The sequence below is a fragment of the Anguilla anguilla genome, chromosome 5 (assembly GCF_013347855.1).
Source record: "Anguilla anguilla isolate fAngAng1 chromosome 5, fAngAng1.pri, whole genome shotgun sequence".
Taxonomy (NCBI): domain Eukaryota; kingdom Metazoa; phylum Chordata; class Actinopteri; order Anguilliformes; family Anguillidae; genus Anguilla; species Anguilla anguilla.
The window spans coordinates 50,052,936-50,072,210 of NC_049205.1; the positions used below are offsets into that span (position 1 = coordinate 50,052,936).

At 37.4% G+C, this 19,275-nt stretch overlaps 1 protein-coding gene across 4 annotated transcripts; it reads right to left on the bottom strand.

Moving 5' to 3' along the window:
• Positions 1–8,735: 8,735 nt before the first annotated feature.
• On the bottom strand, positions 8,736–19,038 carry LOC118227451 (insulin gene enhancer protein ISL-3-like). 4 transcript variants are annotated; one of them, XM_035417941.1, is made up of 6 exons: positions 18,800–19,038; positions 13,579–13,768; positions 12,754–13,016; positions 10,947–11,233; positions 9,941–10,108; positions 8,736–8,956 (listed from the first exon to the last, which is right to left on the bottom strand). In XM_035417941.1, exons 2-6 carry the CDS (start codon positions 13,749–13,751, stop codon positions 8,840–8,842), a joined length of 1,008 nt encoding a protein of 335 aa, XP_035273832.1. In that variant the 5' UTR covers positions 13,752–13,768; positions 18,800–19,038; the 3' UTR covers positions 8,736–8,839. The 4 variants fall into 4 exon arrangements, with proteins under 4 accessions (XP_035273832.1, XP_035273831.1, XP_035273830.1 ...); XM_035417940.1 differs by lacking the exon at positions 18,800–19,038 and adding an exon at positions 14,276–14,420 and having other exon boundaries at positions 10,947–11,230; XM_035417939.1 differs by lacking the exon at positions 18,800–19,038 and adding an exon at positions 14,276–14,420.
• Between the last annotated feature and the right edge of the window lie 237 nt (positions 19,039–19,275).

A 19,275-nucleotide genomic window follows, 5' to 3' on the forward strand; every position in this document is an offset into this window, starting at 1 on the left:
CACTTCTTTTTCATTCCTCCCCTCTAATCAAACTAGCCTGGGAGTGATTTGATTTTGATACTGGTGAGCCGGATATAATGGTGTGATTGAAAGGCCTGAGTGAATGGAGGAGCAGGATGTGGTCCAGTGGGGATTCCATTAATGGTATTGCTTCATTTATTAAAGTGAAGATGGCATGGTGTGAGTGGAGGCCCAGCTGTTGGGGAGGGGGGTGTGGGGTGGGGTGTGCAGGAGGGGGGGGGCACGCTTACCCCCTGGGGTTGGACCATACTGAGCTTGCCCTTTGACACCGAACCTTGTGTGCAGGTTATAGGCTGATGTTAAATCAGACTGGAGTTTTCTGTGGCACTTTACCATTGTAGGATCTCAATTTCTGCCAATCTTGTGTCCACTTTCTCATTCACTGTTCATACTAGATTTGTAACATTTTATTTTGCCATATGCTGATAAATGAAGCAATTAAATAAAAGAGTTAAGGTCTTGTTGTGTTGACTGGTGTGTAGCTGCTGAGTTTGTGGCTTTAACCTTTATTTCCTCTCATAATGGGTGTTTGTGTGTTATTTTTGCGGTAGATTTATGTGGTGGGGGACAGCGCAAGGTGATTTACGATGCTGTGACACAGTAGGCGGAGGGACTGGGCGAGCATGCTTCGTGTGGGTTCCAGGTGATCATGGGGTCTGGCTCACAGCCCAGTCTGCTGTGGAGGCTGTGCCAGAAGCCTCTGGTACCTCAACCACCCGCTGTTTGCTAAAGACTTTGGCCCCACAATCATTTGAGCCTGTCTTAAGACCCCAGCTGCAAGGTCACACTGGAGCAAGAGATGGGGTGCATACTACAGGCCAGTGTCAGACAGATGGTTGCACAGGTACAACCTGCTTTCCCTTACAAACAAATTACATGTGAAATTTGCTTTTTCACATGTGAAAATCACAATTCCATGTGTGATTTTAACAGTTTCACATGTGAATTAAAATATTTGATGGCAAAAAGAAAATGTAATTTGCTAACTGGACATTTTCACATGGGCTTGGCTTTTTTCTCATGCGAATGTAAATTTTCACACACAAGAACAAAACATGTGACGTGATATTTTCACATGACTGACTTTATCAAATGTGAACTACAATTTTCAAAATAGGTGACTTGAAATAGCATAGGTTATTTTTTTCTCTCCTTGTAACTATTTTTATAGTTCAAAAGTGTACTATTCACATCTTGGCTGTCCACATGTGGTTTTTTGACTAGTGGTTTTTGAACATGTGATTGTTTTTTCATAAGGTTCAGAAAAGTGCATTCCTCTTTTATACTGATTATTGCTTGCCTTCATTCACCTTCATTCCATTGTTTGGACCGCTTTAATTCTGGTTCACTTAAATGAAGGTAGTGCTCACATTTATAAATGTAGATGCCTATCACAGCATCTAACTTCATACAGGCATTGACAATCTGTATTTATTGCATATACACTTATTCAGACCAGATTCAATAATTAATGGCTCACTTTCAAACATACATATCACCTTCATAAAGGTCTGGTTTGCCTTTGAAGGGGTAATATACAATCCACTTTTAAATTGGTAGAATCCCCCTTCACCCAGGTGTGTTATATGTCTCTGCAGGTGGCACACCAGGTATCAGTTCATCTGGTTCCCTTAATCCTTCTTCTCTCCACCACTACTGCAGTACCAAGTTTTTCTTATAGCTGACCAGCCTTGATAAAATAAACAGAAAAAGGCATGTTTGTACCTAATTTTACAAGTTGTTAATAAATGAGGATAGAACACATATTTTTATTACATTGTTCTGTTCATTTAATTACCACAAGGTTTATCCCTCTAAAAGCAATTGTGATTTGCAAGTTAGTGTGTTAACTGTCTTGAAACATTGGCTGTCCTGAATAGTATCCACTGGTGAAATTCTTAAAACGTCTTAGCCTTCACTTCATTGTTTGTGGATTACATATGGCTGCTTCAGACATTTCCCCTTGATTTACCTGTCACCAGTTCAGTCCCCAGTAAAGAGGTCACCTTATTCATCTTCATTGACCCGCTACCTAGGTTATTTAACTAAAGATTAGTTAGACTGAAAATGTATAGAAGATTGTCATTTTGGTCAAATAATAGAAAGATGTATGGTAAATCATTCTGCTGGGTGTTACTCTTCACATGAAGTTATAAGACACAAAAAACCATTTCACCCATGAATACAGATTTTTCCCTTAACAGGAATCATGTTTGCCAAATAAATCTCATACTAATCATGGCAATAATTGATCATTGTTCAGAGACCAATCCCAGGTGCTATTTTAATGGATTGTAAAGACATTTGTACACAGAAAAATATCTGTTGCCATAATAACAATGTTTTTTTTTTGCTGGGGGACATTTTCACATGCACCATGTGGTGTATGAAAGTTGCCACTACTGCCTCTATCTGAATATTACTTCTACTCCTAAGATTTCTAGAGATTTTGAAACTGCTCTAACATTATCAATATACCCAAAGATGAAGATGATTATGTCACTATCTATAAATGAATTCAGCAACTAGTAAAATCTATTTCAGTGTGCCATTTTAGAAGGACGTGTTTCAAAACAAAACAAATGATTCAAGTGTTCTGTCTAAATACATGACTCACTCGTGGCAAAATTTGTGGTACTATATCAAAGCATTTTTAAAATTTATTATGAAACTGCATGTGAAGGAGAGAATGCATTTCATGCCACTTATTATTTGTTACATGTTGGAAATAAAATGTATTCAATTCAATGCAATTCAACTTTTTATTGGAATGAGATAATTCCACAAATTTTCAGACACTGATTGATGTAGAAACATACCTGTTTATTTTTGTGACAAATTGTATTTTCTATAAATTATTATGAAGATTCTGTTTCCAATGCAATGCATTTACCCTGGCAATACATTCTCTAGCTTCCCATCATTAACTTATAAAAGCAAAAAATGTCCTATTTTGTGCTAAGTAAGAGGTTAAATGACTGTGTTTATGCTATATTGTGTGCCGGTGATTCGGTCAGATTTTCAAAGCCAATTCCTGTCTGCTAAAAGTTGAACTGTCCAACTTTAGTTTTCTGATTTTCTCTTTAAAATAGAAACCAATATATATATATTTTCTTTTTTTTTTTTTTTGTTTCTCAACCAAAACGGTTTTTTGTTTTTTAATCCGAGTTGTTATTATCTGTAAAGACTGGGGGCTCTGAAATGCTTTCAGAATCCAAAAAGAGACACTTCCTGAAAAAAAAGAAAAGTGGTGATTAAAAAGTGGAACCTTTCATTGGCTGGGCTCAACTTCTGGCTTTTTAATGGCAGGATTTAGGCTTTAGAACGAGGCCCCATTCTCCAGTATCAGAGTGTTCTTGTTCTGTGCAATTCTGCTATCACTGTGCCACAAAAATGCAATACATTCAATTACATTTTATTGTGTTAGATGCAATAAAATTCTGAAATTCTACCTGTTCCAATTTAAGTCAAAATGAGTTGAATGATTCATTGGATGGCTTGAAAGCAAAATAACTAATGTGCTGTATAGTGATCGACAACTGTTCCTGATTTAAATGTTTATGACTTTACCATTCAGAAACATTGCCACTCCTGCTGTGTCAACAGGAGTAGGGTAGTTATTCAGAGAACCCTCAGGGCATCGCGGGTCAAATGAGTAGGTGTTCCTCATTCCTTACCTGGGCTGTTCCACTAAAACAATGTGGGTCTCAGTCATTGCCCTACTCCAGTTTAATTAACATGGCTCTACATACTAGAATCTTTCCAAAAATAGAACCGGCCTAATTTCATTCCTGACTATCCAATGTTTGGGAAAAGTTTAACCCATCATAACGCACTTACATTTTTGTAAAGCAAATCTTTTTTTCTTTTTTTTTTTTGGATTTGTGTTATAAATTTACTGTCTCTGGAAATAGTATGACGTCCTAAGCCTGCCAATGATATAACTGTGTCAATTTCAGAATCGTTGTGTGATGTCTGTTCCTTAGAAATGGCCGGAAATGGTGGTTTCTCAACTCAGACATGACTTTTTTTTTACATTAAGAAAATTCATACACAAATGTAGTCTGATCCCCAAAAGCATTGCTAGGTTGTCAGGATGATCTGTCTGTAAAATATCTGGGTTCATATTTGCTTTTTACGTCTCACAAACTTCCCTATGAAAGTATAACTCTGTTGATAAACTGATTTGTTGTACTGTTACAACAACAACAATCAAAAAATAAAAACAGCAACAACAATAACAACATCCATCCATCCCTCCATCCATATACCCTTCCTGGGCAGGATCACTGAGACAACAACAACAACAACAAAAACAACAACAAGAACAACAACAATAATAATAATTAGGCAATATGTTATATATTATTTCAAAGCATTTAAGATGATAGAAAAATCGTCTATTTCTGATTATACAAAGCAGTAGTGGGTGTAGTACAGGAAATGCCTTCTCTTTTGGCTTTTATCATTTGTTATTATAATACTGAAATTCTGCGGCGTCCATTGCTGACATTACACCATAATGCCGTAATTCCGCACAGGTCACTACCGGTCCAATAATCCAGGATTGACAAGGTTTCATTTTAGCGAATATATAACCAATATAGTATTTTATGTATTTTAACGTGTGTGTGTGTGTGTACACGAATTATCTTGTCTTATTAAACATTATAGTAGGCTACACAGCTAAATGAGCAGTGTTAAACTCTGTTAAAGTGCATTTCCTTCGAACAGAATTGATATTTTCCCTTCTGAATTAGCATTACCCTTGCTGAAGTTCAATTAACACTAGAATTTTATTGCGTGACAAACTTAAAAATATCATCTTAAGGGCCGACAGAAGCAAAAATGTAGCCTGTCTACTGTTCCAATTAATGAGGACTTCAGCGCACTGCGTCAATAGTTAGGCCTACGTTATAATTTATCGCACGCTATTTGGTAGTCGTGCAAATTTGTTTTGATTATATGTTCAAATTTCTGGCTGAGGGTGGATTTTGTTATGTTTTAAAATAGCCCATCTAGTAGAGTAACATACTTCCGGAGGGCATTCCAAGGATATGGTTTGATTGTTGCAGGTGAAAATATTACACAGGACTGGACATGAGACGAAAATTGTGTTCTGATGGGAGTATTTCATGTACTGTAGGCTACCCGTAAAGCATTCTTTCAAAACTGCCTAATAGAATCGTGAAAGTCTAATCCGGCTACGTTCCAATGGCTTGTGTATAGGCTGTTTCACATCTTTTGTTACGAATATTCAATGTGTAAGGATCAGGATTTACTGAATAATTGATTCCCCTCGAGAGGATCATGAGGTGATTTAAAAAAATCCGTCTTTGATCAGATGTTGCAAGAATTCGTTTTAAAAGATGAGAACGAGAAATCATATTAACATAAGCATCTCTATTGGCCTAATTGTTTTTTCAATTTGGGCGGAGGCTATGCTGACTTTTTTTTTTTTAATACAAATAAAAATAATAATAAAATTACATTTAAAAAACGTCCCATTGAAATATGTAGTTTTTAGAGAACGTCAGACTTACTGGCCAATTCATTATAATGTCTTGGTATAGTTTGTCTATAAAATCGAGCATTTCATGCAAACAAGCATTACTTTCCTTCTTGCACCCGTTTTGTCACACTGACTGGCACTGACACGCTTGTGTAAAATGTTTCCAGAATGTAAAAGCGATTTATTTGGAGGTTTGGGGGCGAAATACGTAATAATCTACCAAAGCCATGTGGGTCTATGTTTTAATGCAATAATGCTTTTTTTATAATGCAGAGTCAGATTGTTGTTATTAGGCTAATTGATAGTTCTAGCCATGAATTACAGAAAAACGTATTGAATAAACATTGGTACATGTCAAATTAATCCCAATTCTATCATGGGCGAAATGTTTAAAATTCGCATGGCTCAGTAACCTTAGGTCATTCCTGTACAGCGGCTGAACTCTTTACACACTGGAGCGGCACGTCAACCTTAATAAAATCAAATAGGCTATCGTTAGGCTAGTAACTTTCTGCATGGCTTTCAGTAATGTTCAGTTTGCTAGCTGAAAGGCAAATAGGCTACCAACAACCGAAATGAGCGTGGGCCTACACTTTTAGAGGAAAATCATGATTAAAGATTTTATTATAGCTTATTATTAGCCTATTTTAATCGGAACTGGTAGTCCACCAATCAAAAAGCAATATATATCGGTACACATTTTATCAATACAGTTTGTTCAAAATAAATAGCAATCTGGCAATGGAACATTTGCGACTGTTATTTCCTTCCGTAGTCTATCCCGACATTGAATCGGGATTTCGGGGGGAAAAAGCCATCATTTGTCACATATTGACCATGCTTTTGTGCTAAATTGGGATTTACAAATATCGATGTGATTTTCTTTGTCGGTGTTCAGCGTTGTTTGCTGCGGAATTTATTTACTTATTTATTTACTTATTTATTAATTTTAGATTCTTTTCTGGGAGTTCAGCACATTGGTGTCTGGTTGCCTCTCTCTTATTTCTTGCGATATCCAAAGTCCATCTCGAAAACAAATTGTAGCGATCTAAAACTTAAGTCCGGCTGACCTAGTGGCCAGCGGCGATTCCTGTAGCTAATTTTCTCATTCGAAGGAAAATAAACCGAGAACGCACAAGAGCAGATTTGCAAGGCAGGCTCGCCTTCAGCTCAGCCTCCCAGCGAAAGACACGGGCCTGTTGTGGCTTCATTCAATGTATCATTTGCGGGTGATGCCAAGTCCAGATAAGACGCCGCCGATCCTTGTCCGCTGTCTAGACTTGTAACTGAACAAGTGAAACTGGATTGATCACATCACAAATCCACCCGACAGTGCAGATGACCAAATCCCCCCCCCCCCCCCCAAAAAAAAGCCATGTCACCAAGAAATACAGTAGCGTGAAGGTTGATTGGCTTAATTTCTTGATACCCTTAATTTAATTTCAAACAATGAAAGATGAATATGTCCCTTTCTTAAATTATTTGGATTAAAATAATTGTTTTTTAAAAAGTATTTATCATTTTATTTTTCCCAGCTAATGTACGCTATTATAACGCACGGTCTGTATGCAATACCAGAACCTGTGATAAAATTACACAAGATAGCCTATATAGGGTCTATAGACCATAGGCTGTGATTTTCGGGCAAGGATAAAATAGGCTATAAAAATAATTGATTGTTTGTTTAGATGCAAGTCTTAGAAGAAAAAAAAATCTTGATCAGGCTTTTTGATTGATTGCCATTCCATGAAGCAAGTTATTTAAATATTAAATCGGCTGAATTTGCCATTCCATGAAGCAAGTTATTTTAATATTAAATCGGCTGAATTTGCAATAGTAAACAACAATACCAATACCAACAATAACATCGATAATAATAATTATCTAATTACCTGGTCTATCTGTCAAGCTGCCTTATTGTGATTGCTTCAAGCACATTTTTTTAAATCAAAGTGAAGCGGTTCTGTTAGGATAATACTGCTGTTATAACTACTAGGCCTACAACTATAACTAGGCTATTATTATTATTATTATTATTATTGTTGTTGTTGTTGTTGTTATTATTATTATTATTATTATTATCACAGTCATCATCATCATCATAATCATGAATAATAATAATAATAATAATTCATAGTGCCATTTTCTTTTTCTTAATTGATTCGTTTAAATAGTTATGTAGCTCTAGGCTATACAGTAGCAACCAGTAACAGTAAAATACTTAATTACTTCACAATTAGTTGTATTTAATCGATAAGAATGATAGATTCTGTCCTTGAAAGAGTGGCATGAAAGTATGTTACACAACCTTTGCGAGTCAATTACGAGACGTAGATCATGGGAGGGGAGGGTGATATTTAACATTTTAAAACATTAGCCTAGTAAACCTTAGCATCATTAATGTGAGACGAGGATCGGCCTACTTCCAGTAGGCTAATGGACACGTGTGAAATAAGTCGTTGACCTAGAAGCCAAAGATTTTGTCCTGTTTTTGTGACGTCCTGTCTTTAAAGTGCACTGATTTGGAATGTCAACATCTTTCGGGTTATGTGCTCTAGATCTCGCCTAATTAATGTAATATTTGAAACTTTGGTCCGATTTTACAAGGCTTACAAGGAATGTTTGATCTGGGCATGACAATGCAAACTACAACAGTCTACAATACAAAGTACCTCAGACATAAATGAGCATTTAACATATTTTATTACGGTCAGATATTCCTGTGTGAACTTGTTCTGACAATAAATAACAATAACTTATTTTTGTTCCAGAGGCTCAAATAATCTGCCCTCCGTCCATTAAGGTAAAATATTTTACAAGAATCTCTCCTATCTTCGGAAATCATGCGTATTAAGACAAACACGACTCAATAACGAAATAGAAAAAAAAAAGTATCACATGTTGACGAAAAAAGACACAATGATGGCCATGAATGAAATAAAGTTGTTCGTAAGGTTCGACGCAGACGTCAATGGCTCCCAGTTAATTTCTGAAAAAAAGGTTTGTATATCCATAAAGATGGCTCCATTCCTGTTGAACTCCTGTTGGAAGTTGTTGCATCGCCATAATTGGCTCAACCAAATTCGCACGATGCTAACCGAGTCTTGAGAGTTTTTTTTTTTTTTTTTTTTTTTTTTTGCATTATAGGGAATTGTTCCCGAACTCAGCCTCTATCATGCTATATCCTCTTCAATGTTCTGTCTTCAACGGATTTTTTTTTTTTTTTTTTTTTTTGATGAATTGGTTTGTTTTCATGCAGGGTGTCGGGAGCATGCTTTTCTGGGGGTTTTGTTGCTTCGGTGGTTCTCATGTCTCGGCAGGGCTCGGTACCATGCTGTTTGGAGTGTCGGGTAACTGTGAAGATAGAGAGGTAACATCGCTTCCGGAAGAATTACCCAAGGAGCCCGATTCTGAGAAAGACACCTGCAAGATGGAGAAGAAAGATGTCAACCTGAATCTTGAGCAGAAGCACAGACTACATTTGAAATTATGTATAATATTAAATTCCTAAATGTGTAAGTGCGTATTATACATTGCACAGAACATAGCCTAGGCTATATATTTATCTTAGTCTGAACATAGCTCGCATAAATTGCATATTTTATTTTGTATTTCGTCAGGCCTACTCGAGTGCTTTTACAGTCAGTCACGTTTTGGCACTTTATTCTCTTACCACTACACGCAAACTCGTCGTATTGCCTGAAGCCTAAGTAATGAACAAACTCTGCCACTGATTTAATTTCGTCATTCAGGTTAAAGCCAATGTCCTTTCCGCTTATTGAATCTGGGCCCAATACTAGGCTATGTGTGAATGAAGCTGCTTTCGCCTACCGTCATGCAAGCCGCAAGCCATAAAACTCTATACAGCACAACACGATGCTGTGCAGGGTTAGCATATTTCCAAAAAGTTAGGAAATTACCAGACGTGCCCCAGGACGTCCCGTATGCAGGGGGGTGAGATCGCAAGAATAACCAGCTATTCTAGTTTTAATATCTTTGCAAAGTAAAATCTTTGCAAAGGTTGTATACGTGCACATATTACGTGTGTAAAGGAATAGGACCTGAGGGATATTGATATTTATATTTTTTAAAGTAGGGCTACGTTTTGCGGCCCATTCAAGTTAATGCTTGACCTAACTTTTGTATTTCCTTGCAGTGTCCCTAAGCATAATTGTGCCGGTGCGTGAATGTTTAGATTGTTTTTAGCAGATGTCTTTTCTTATGACGATTTACGTTACTGAGGCCGTCTTGTGTTCCACTGCGTTAAGCAGAATACAAGCATATACGAAAATAGTTGAATGCATTGTTTAAAAGTGCCCAGAGCAGGAGTACGCATGGCAACATATTTAAGCAACCTTGTATGTTTTAATGTCTGCCGTTAAATAGGCTACAAGTTTTTACCCTTACCAGTTGTTGAAAGGCAGGCTGGTCCAAATCACTCTGCAAAGCGAACTCGCTTAAGGCTTTCCAAGGGGGCTGGTAGGTCTGCACCTCCACGGGGTTACCTTGAACAGTGTTATCGTGTCTAATTGGACTGCCAGCTACGAGAGGCGTACCCGTGAGTCCCTGGAGGTTCTGTGAACAGACAACCGGTATGAAGTTAGCCTATTGAACTGAACACAAAGTTGTTCGGATTAAAACACAATATTTCGTTAAAATGTGCTGTTTTTCATATTGCGTTATGTGTAAGGGAGAACCAATGAACAGTCAACGGATTTGTGCAACAATAGATTTTGTCATGGACCATTCATAATGTTTCGCTACGTTAAGCCTGTTCAGGCCGCACCGCAAGCACTCAAATGTGTCAGATCAAACGTCCTCAGTAGGTTGTAGCTATTAATAATTGTAAACAAAAAAATGTTCCGATAAAAATATATCGAGGATTTTTAAATGCTTTTTAAATGTTTACGAGAGTATAGAAAAGATATTAAAGCTAGATCAAATTTAAATCATGTTTAACATCACGTAACTATAAACGTAACTATATCCCATGCGCAGATTTAAATATTAGACAAACATTAAACATTACAATTACTAGAATTAAATTAACACATCATAATAATAATAACTAATAATAACTTCATTTCAGGATTGAAAGCCAAAACTTCTTTGGATTGAATAGTCTCTGAACAGGAATGAATCATAAATAGTCTCTAATTCGGCAGATTTCTAGGAGTTCACACAAGACGACAATAAAATACAATAGCCAGCGCAGACTATAACAAAAGCAGGGATGACTCAAATATTTTAACAGGTATGAACCCAGCAGTGTATGAACAATAGCCTAACGGCAAATCAAATTTAACAAATTTAACAGCGATCCTAAACGAAGAAAGCACTAATTTCAGGTGATTGACAGAACATAATTTAGACACTACATCAGAATAATGTAAATAGACAATAACGTGCTTACGGTTTTGTCACTGTGTTGCTGCTGTTGAAGTTGCTTCATGAGAATAGATCTCTTCTTGTCTTTACAGCGTTTGTTCTGGAACCAAACTCGTATCACTCTCGGGCTGAGGCCGGTCATTTCTACCAATTGTTCCTTCATAAGGGCGTCGGGCCTCGGATTGGCGTTGTAGCAGGTCCGCAGTGTATGAAGCTGTTTCTCATTCAGCACTGTCCGCACACGTGTGGTCTTCTCGGACTGCTTGTGAACATGGTTTCTGTGCGTTGTCTGTCGTACTGTCACTGGATCTGCTGAAGGACAGCATGCTGGTAAAGTCGCCATCCACTAATATGCTTATTTAATACAATGAAGCAAATGTGTGATTTAGATAAGTTACACAGAGGTATGCTATTTTAAATATACAAAATGAAAATAAATACTGCAGTTTCTGTTTTCCTTTTCAATCAAATTGAGAAGAAAACTGCAGACTAATGATCATCATCACTGTGACCACCATAGTCATCATCCTCTTCATCATCATCATTGTCGTATATTATTATTATTATTATTATTATTATTATTATTATTATAACAGAGCAGTTTGATTTTTAAAAATCGACAAGCCTATGAATCTAGACAGCCTCCAAAAATCTGCATATGCAAAAAACTGAGTATATTAAAAATAAGACGAATAATTTATTAACATTACTATATTTCTTTTAAATAGGCTAATAGTACCTGTTCATTATAATCGTCATATATTGCGGAATGAACCAATAATTGTTCGTAAATACTGCAGTCTGCGGTAACACTACTGCTCAGCATACTTAACCTAATATATTTATTTATTTTACAAGTTACTATGAGGGGGGGGGGAAGTGTTTTAAAAATCCCAACTATGAACTGGCAATCAAGCCTTAGTGATATTCGCCTAAGATATAAGTAGCCAAAAGCAAAACGGAAACTGGAAACAAACCTGAAAACTTCAGCGATGCTTCATGTTTACTAAACTACAAGCAACCTATTCTCCCCAAAGTTTAATGTCTATTCCCTCACCCCAGGCTAGGCCATGGTTGGATAGACAAGAATGACGTTTCACACAGCACATACAGTAGGCCTACAAAATGTATTATATGACTGTATCTGTTTTAACAATTCAAATGGTAGGCTATCTGAAATGACGTGAGATCGGAGTTCGAAGCATTATGTTCTAAACTAAACTACATTCCAAACTAAATAGTGATAAATCGCTCGAATATGACCTGATTTTACTAAGCCCCCCAGAGCGCCATGTCCACAGTCGGAATGTTTAGAATTGAAAATTACACTGAATATGCCTGACACGTTTGCATTTAAAACATGAAGTTTAAATTCGTTTGATCTCAAATTTCATCAGCATAAAACAGTGCTATATGTATCGTTACTTGAATCACTTTTTTGTTATTTAGATTGTGTTTTCTTATCAGTTCAGAGTGTATGAGCACACTGGTTGGGATTAATCGTTTGCTCTGGGAAGTGATTTCCCTAGCGATATTAACACAATCATTCTTAAAAAACGTACAACCAGAAATTACACGATGTTATTTAATATAAACCGCATCACCGTAACATAATGACTATTATTACGCTTCAGTAGTGGATCACGTGTTACATATAACTTTCAACACAACTTTCAAAGATGCTATGCATATTGGTAAAAAATGCTGAATTATTTCTACAGCACTGAGACTAGTAGAAGCATAACATTAAAGCACATACGCTAACTATCTTACATTATGTTATGTTCTCAGACAGTTAAATAAAACGAAACCAGTACTGGGGCTGGACTGACCTGCCAAGTGGAGTGACCGGTTGGAGTGGATATGTCCGGGACTGACGGGACTTCCTGCGGAACCCCGCTCCATCAGTAAGGTGTGATCAGCCCGACATAGCAGTTCCTCGTCTCGCAGAGAGAACTCATCCCCTGGCAGGAGCTGCCTGCTACATACCGAGCACCTGAAACACTCGATGTGATAGACGTTGTCCCGAGCTCTCATGACGAGATCACTGCTGCTGAAGCCAAGGTTACATTTAGCACACTTAATGCCAAATAACCTATAAGGAATATAGATGGGAACAAGTGTTTAAAAATCATTGTGATCATACAATACACTGTTGTCCTGAATGACATGCTTATGAGCATATAAATGGAAGATTGAAGATAATAGGTTAGGTAAACCCATAAATTAAGAAATATTATTTAAAGCCCTATGCAATCATTAAACCAATTTTTAAAAGCACAAACTATGTAATAGCTATAATCAATATAAGATAAAATATCAGATAAAACAAGATGTACAGACAGAGTTGAGTTGTAGCTAATTCCGAAGACGAATTGAATTAAATTGTATACGTTTACTCTGAAGGGCAAGGTTTATGATATATTTGGCTTTAAAGCGAGCTAAATCTAATGCAAACTTCGGGCTTATCATTAAAAAAAACTAAGTAAGTATATGTTAGATAAGTTAGAGAAGATTAAGACAAATTCGTCATTTTTTAAATACAGAAACCTCGTTTTTTATAAATGTGTAGGCCTATATCAACTAATAAATTATTAGGCTGGTTGTCTTTAGTAGCCTATAATTAGTGATAAAATAAAACAACAAAAAAACCTCACCTTACATAATCTCTTTTGCAGTATGTCTTCCCATCCCGGACGAAGCAAGTGCAGGTTTCATCCAGGTATTGATTGCAATCCGCGCACTTCAAACACGCGGCGTGCCACTCCAAATCCGGGGAAACTCTTAGTATGTACTGGTCATGAATCTGACTTCCACAGCCGACACACATTGCGATTCCAGCCTTCTCTGTTGAAGGCAGAAAAAAACTGTAAATACCCGTAGGCTATCACCAAATCTCCTGACTGTCTCGTACTGCCAATGAAACCATTACAATTCATTGGCATTCGCATAGGTGCAAGTGTCACGCTGTCATTGCTCCATCAGTGACAGCAAGGTTGATTTTAGAAGTGGAGCCATACCCGTGCATATATACCTTAACTTCACTGGTAAGGGTTAACTTTTAAGCCTGCATTGCTGCCAGAGATCTTGCGGACAATTTATTCGTTTATCTCATTTCCATTGCCTGCACAAAAATGAAACGGTATCATGTGGCTGTTTCAATGAATAACTAACAGGCGATCTTACAACAACACATTCATTAATGTGTGCACCACCTGAATTGATCAACTGAAATCATCGTTATGTCCGCATGCAGAATGCCAACACCAGAGCTATATGGACAACAGCAGCATTATAGTATGTGTGCCTTGCTGAAAATGGTTAAATAATAATGGAAAATAATATTCGACTTACTTTTGGAATGATCCCCCATATCACCCAAGAAAGAAGATTTAAAAATAATATCCACCATACAGGAAGGAGGACGGCGAGTGCGATAGATGCAGAAATGAAGTGGGGAAGCAGTCTGTCCCAGTCCCTAGCTGGGTGATAACTTCAATCCTCAGAGTGGAGTAAGAGGAAGACGCAGCAATGCCCCACACACAGTGACGTCACACGCAAACCTGGACTTTGACGCGTCAACAGGGGGCAATACCCGACCTACGAAGCGATTGGTGAAACGAGGACAATAGATGAGATACTCTCGGTTATTAACTCGGATTCCACTAGTCGGAGGGATATGTAGACTATTGCCTTTCAAAGAGTGAGTATATTATGGTTCGTCACTAATGTGTGTGTGTGCGTATGCGTGTTTGTGTGTGTGCGTTTCATTTTTCAATTTTTATATTGTAGCCGTTTTATTTGTACTGTACATGCATGATATAATGATGTGTATTTTAATTACGAAAGTTCCACAACAGTGGAGGCCTATATGCTCACTTGGAGTGCGAATGGTTGTTTTTATGGAAAACGTGTAGACATGGGCGTCCCTCAAACATTCCTTTTGTACATACATTGACACAGACTAGGTTATTCTATCTACAGTCACCAAAGGCAAAATTGTCTACTTTCACAGTTCCTAGCCTCCTATTTATGAAAAGTGAGACCTCTACGGGAAGAAAAATATAAGCACGGATTTTGTTACCCCGTTGCAAAGTCCGTGTATTCAGCGTCTTATTGGGCCAACCCTTCATTTCCATTTGAGGGAAACCAGGACAAGGGATATGATTTTATCATTTTTTGTGGGCTTTCGAATGCCATTCTGTCGTTATTTCTCATTAAGGCCAATTTACTACGTTGCCTAACAGTAAAAAAAACGGCAACACGCGTTTTAATAACCGATTTGAACATAAATATTGCGTTCTGGTAGATGGCCTGCTTATAGTCTGTTCAGCAAGTAATTATTCCTTTAGAGAGCATCACACATTCATGAACAAATTACCCGTTAACTATCGCGTTATAATCGCCTTACAAATCCCATAGGCTAAACAACCCTGGGTATTTTTGCGTCTTTTACGCACGTGTTTTACCAAATTAAATGGTAAAAATATTTAATTTCATTTGACATCAGCTTCATTTCAATATAGACTGTTCACGCCATAGATTCGACAGCCAAATAAAATTTCACTTACGTGAAATTATTTCAAAACTCAAATCTCAAATCTTTTTCGAGAAAATCTGGGTACGTTTGGGTACGATTTTTTATTTATTTCTGGGTCTCTCCAGTCCACGAGTGCGTAAAAATCTTATTGAAAATATAACTACGAATTCGATTCATTATTTAAAATAAGGACACATTCACGCTGCAAGTTCAGAAGTTAATGGGTTTAATTCATGTAACACCTCTTAGAGCAGGCTGTACGTAATCTGTTGAAAAACAATCATTTCAAGTCTGGTTATTATATATATATATATATATATATATATATATATATATATATATATATATATATAATGAATTAGCACATTTGTACAATTTTTGTATTTTGCTCATTTACTCATTTAAAATATTCAGCCTAGCACATCACATTTTACTTCAAACAGCTTTTCCAATGATAATGTGAGACCAGCCACATCCTCAGATCATGAAGCATGGGGCTTTATTTATGAAAAATAGACTGCGCAAACAAGAAACTTCCTAACTTACCAGGAAGTGAGTTGTGGCAACGTTCAAATCGATGAAGAAAGCTGATCTTGTTTGTTTCTTAACACCCAGGTCAGTTTTTACAAAACAAATAGCCTAAATACAGACCAATCTGGTTCGTGCTTATATATATATCTCACTTGGAGCATCCAGAAGATGATGCTATGTCAATAGCAAGAAACTTAGCTGAACACATTTAACATTAAACACTGACTGAACTAGCTTTCAGAAACATTGATGAGTAGCCTACAATTAGTTTAACAAATATTAACCACCACGACCTCCCTGGGTACCAACCCTCTCATTTTCTCTTTAAATGGCATTCTGTAAACATACAACAGCAAAAAAGCACGTTGTTCGTTATAGCAACTCAGAGGCAGCATAATTGTAACAGCTGTTAGGCCTACATTTATACAGGTGGGGACATCATGTTTTTGTGATCACCTAGCAAACAATTATCGCTAAATCGACTCAGGAAATCACATAACATACTAAGGACCAACGATTTAAAATGATGTACGATTTGATTTATTGTAAATAAAAATTGTGTCTTATACTTGATAATGAATTCCGGAACATTTTTACTTACCTCGCTCAAAACAGTTAAAAAATATATATATTTCCCTGGAAGATTGTCAAATTGCTCCGTTCTTTTGGCACGCGGTAGGGGATTGAATTACGCGTGTACAGACCTGACATGGCTACTGTAACAGCAGTGTACAAAAAGCTATTGACTGTGTTATACTACTTATGAGTTACATTTATACCGACTCTCCCCTACTTGTTAACATAACAGAATTTAAACCAATTAAAGTCTACACAAATAGACTGACTTTTCAATGACTTAACAGTACGCCTAATATAAATAATGAGTGTTTATCTTGCAAAACGAATGGCGCTAATTGCAAGGGGAAATGATTAAAACCTGTAGTAAAACCTTGTTTATCAATCATGATCTAGAATTAGAACTGGAAATTGATCTTATATTGGATGGGCACAAATTTAAAGGAATGTAGACAATTACGTTTTACACGCCTAGAGATAGCGTTTCGTTTTGTTTCAATTAACCGCTAAACCAAAACAACTAAATGATTTACGCATCATTATAATATTATAAAGCGAGCAAATACAACATTAAATAGGTTACATTTTAATTTAGTGATTAGGCCAAGATAAGGGCATTAGCTATAGCCTATTTGAGGACATTTGCTTTATATCTGAACTTGATTATAGATATAAATACAATATATGTATAACAATATAATTGTGTTGGAAATACTTTTGCACATGAGCACTCATCACTGGCTGAGATGTCAAGGGGTTTGCTTGTAACTTTGACTGATACATAGCCAGACTGAAAAGTGTGTCAGGCAAAGACACCACCGAACACCTGTCATGAGTGCTATATGGGATATTTATGACCATGGTAAGGATCTTATAGTTTTCAATAACTTCGCATCCAAAGGACCCAGTGTACCTGGGCCCACACTGGGGCATTGATTTTTCAGTCCAAGGGTGGATTTCCCCCTGCTGGCCGACCAACATCGCCTCCAGAAGTAAGCTATCTTTCCTTGACATCATATTCAAACCAATCCAACCCAGTCCCATTTAGGGCCAGCCATTGGGCAGAAAGCTACATGGTGATTTGCTTTGTTGGTAAAATATCTTGTGATTTGAATTAAATTATACAGCAATGTATCCCAGGAACCTGTGTCGCTCAGTCATGACAGAGGTCTGCTGTCTCCATCCACCAGACAGGTCTCAATTTGGTGAGATCGATTGCTTTTCTGTTCTCTGTATTATTTTTCAGGCAGCTCAACAACATTATTTAGATGAACAGAAACCAGATTAAAACTTTTTGGCATTTCTCTTTTTGGCCTACTGGCTTGCAGTGTTCAGGGTTTCATTTGAAATTCCAAAACGAGGGAACAGAAAATTTTGAATTACGTGAATGAATATAGATGTAGGCCTATTACGTCTACCTTCTGTGATGTTGAGACCCGACATCTCTTCTGGAATTGTGTTTTTGGATAGATATTTTTAAATATACAGGCTACATATGGACATACTTGCCAAGCAACAGTTTTTCGTACAACAGAAAAAAATCGGCTTCTTCCATAATTGCAGAGGAAAAAAATATTGAATATTATATAATTCATCTTATCAAAGTCTTTTAAAATGAAGCCAAATCATACACTAAACGATGGTTGCTACTTCAAGCTGTTAAAACTGTTGTTAGGACCCGGCTGCCCAGGGGTGTTGTACGCCAGTGGTTCTCAAACTCGGTCCTGGGGGACCTCTGTTTATGCTGGTTTTCATTCCAACCTCAACAGCAATCCCAGAATTTTAACAAGCTATTCATTTCTTAATTAGGTGCTTTTCATGTTTTAGAGCTGGGGTCTCCAGTCTTATCCAGAAAGGGCCAGTGTAGGTGCACACACCTGATTCTACTAATCAATCACTAGAGTCATTGCTAAGCACCTTAATTAGTAGAATCAGGATCAGGTCTGTGTTTACTTAATGGTGAGAAGTGACAACAGTGCAGATAGTGACAGGCTATAAACAGTATGTACAATATTTACAGACGCACGCACGCACACACACAACCGAGGACTGGGATCCCGAGTGTTGCCAAAGAAAATAAAGTAACAAAACCGAACAAAGCCAGCTATTACATTCAAATCAACAGCCTACCTAATTACTCTAACAAACATAAATACAGAGGGTGGCAACCACTCCTAGACTAGTGTGTCTAACTCATTAATCCGATGTGGAAGTGTACAGAGGCCTCTTACCTGTCCCAATGCCTCAGCATGGCGGACAAATGAGACCGTAACAAACAGGGTAAACATGGGGAAACAGCTACACTTCTCACGATAGGAAGCATTTAACACGGATTAACACGAAGTACAAAATACAGACAGCCAACGATTCACAGTATGGGGAAAAAACGGAGAGAGTAATGGCAAAAGCGACAGCAACAACACTGGATGGCCGGCGGATAATTTAAATCGGGCGTCGTCTTTGGATTGGTGAAAAGGTAGGCAGGGACCAGCAGGATGATTAGGACTGACGGTAGGAATGGCGAATGGCAGCGGGTTTTTAAGAGAGGGGGAATAGAGCAAGAGAGAGGGAGAAAACGAGAGCGAGGCAGAGACACGCGCGCGCGCGTGCACGCAAGCACAGGACCACACAGTAGTCTGCGTAATAACTGTTAACTCCGCTTGCGATTTAGGATTCTTATCAAATGTCTGTTTAGATTGTAGACCCT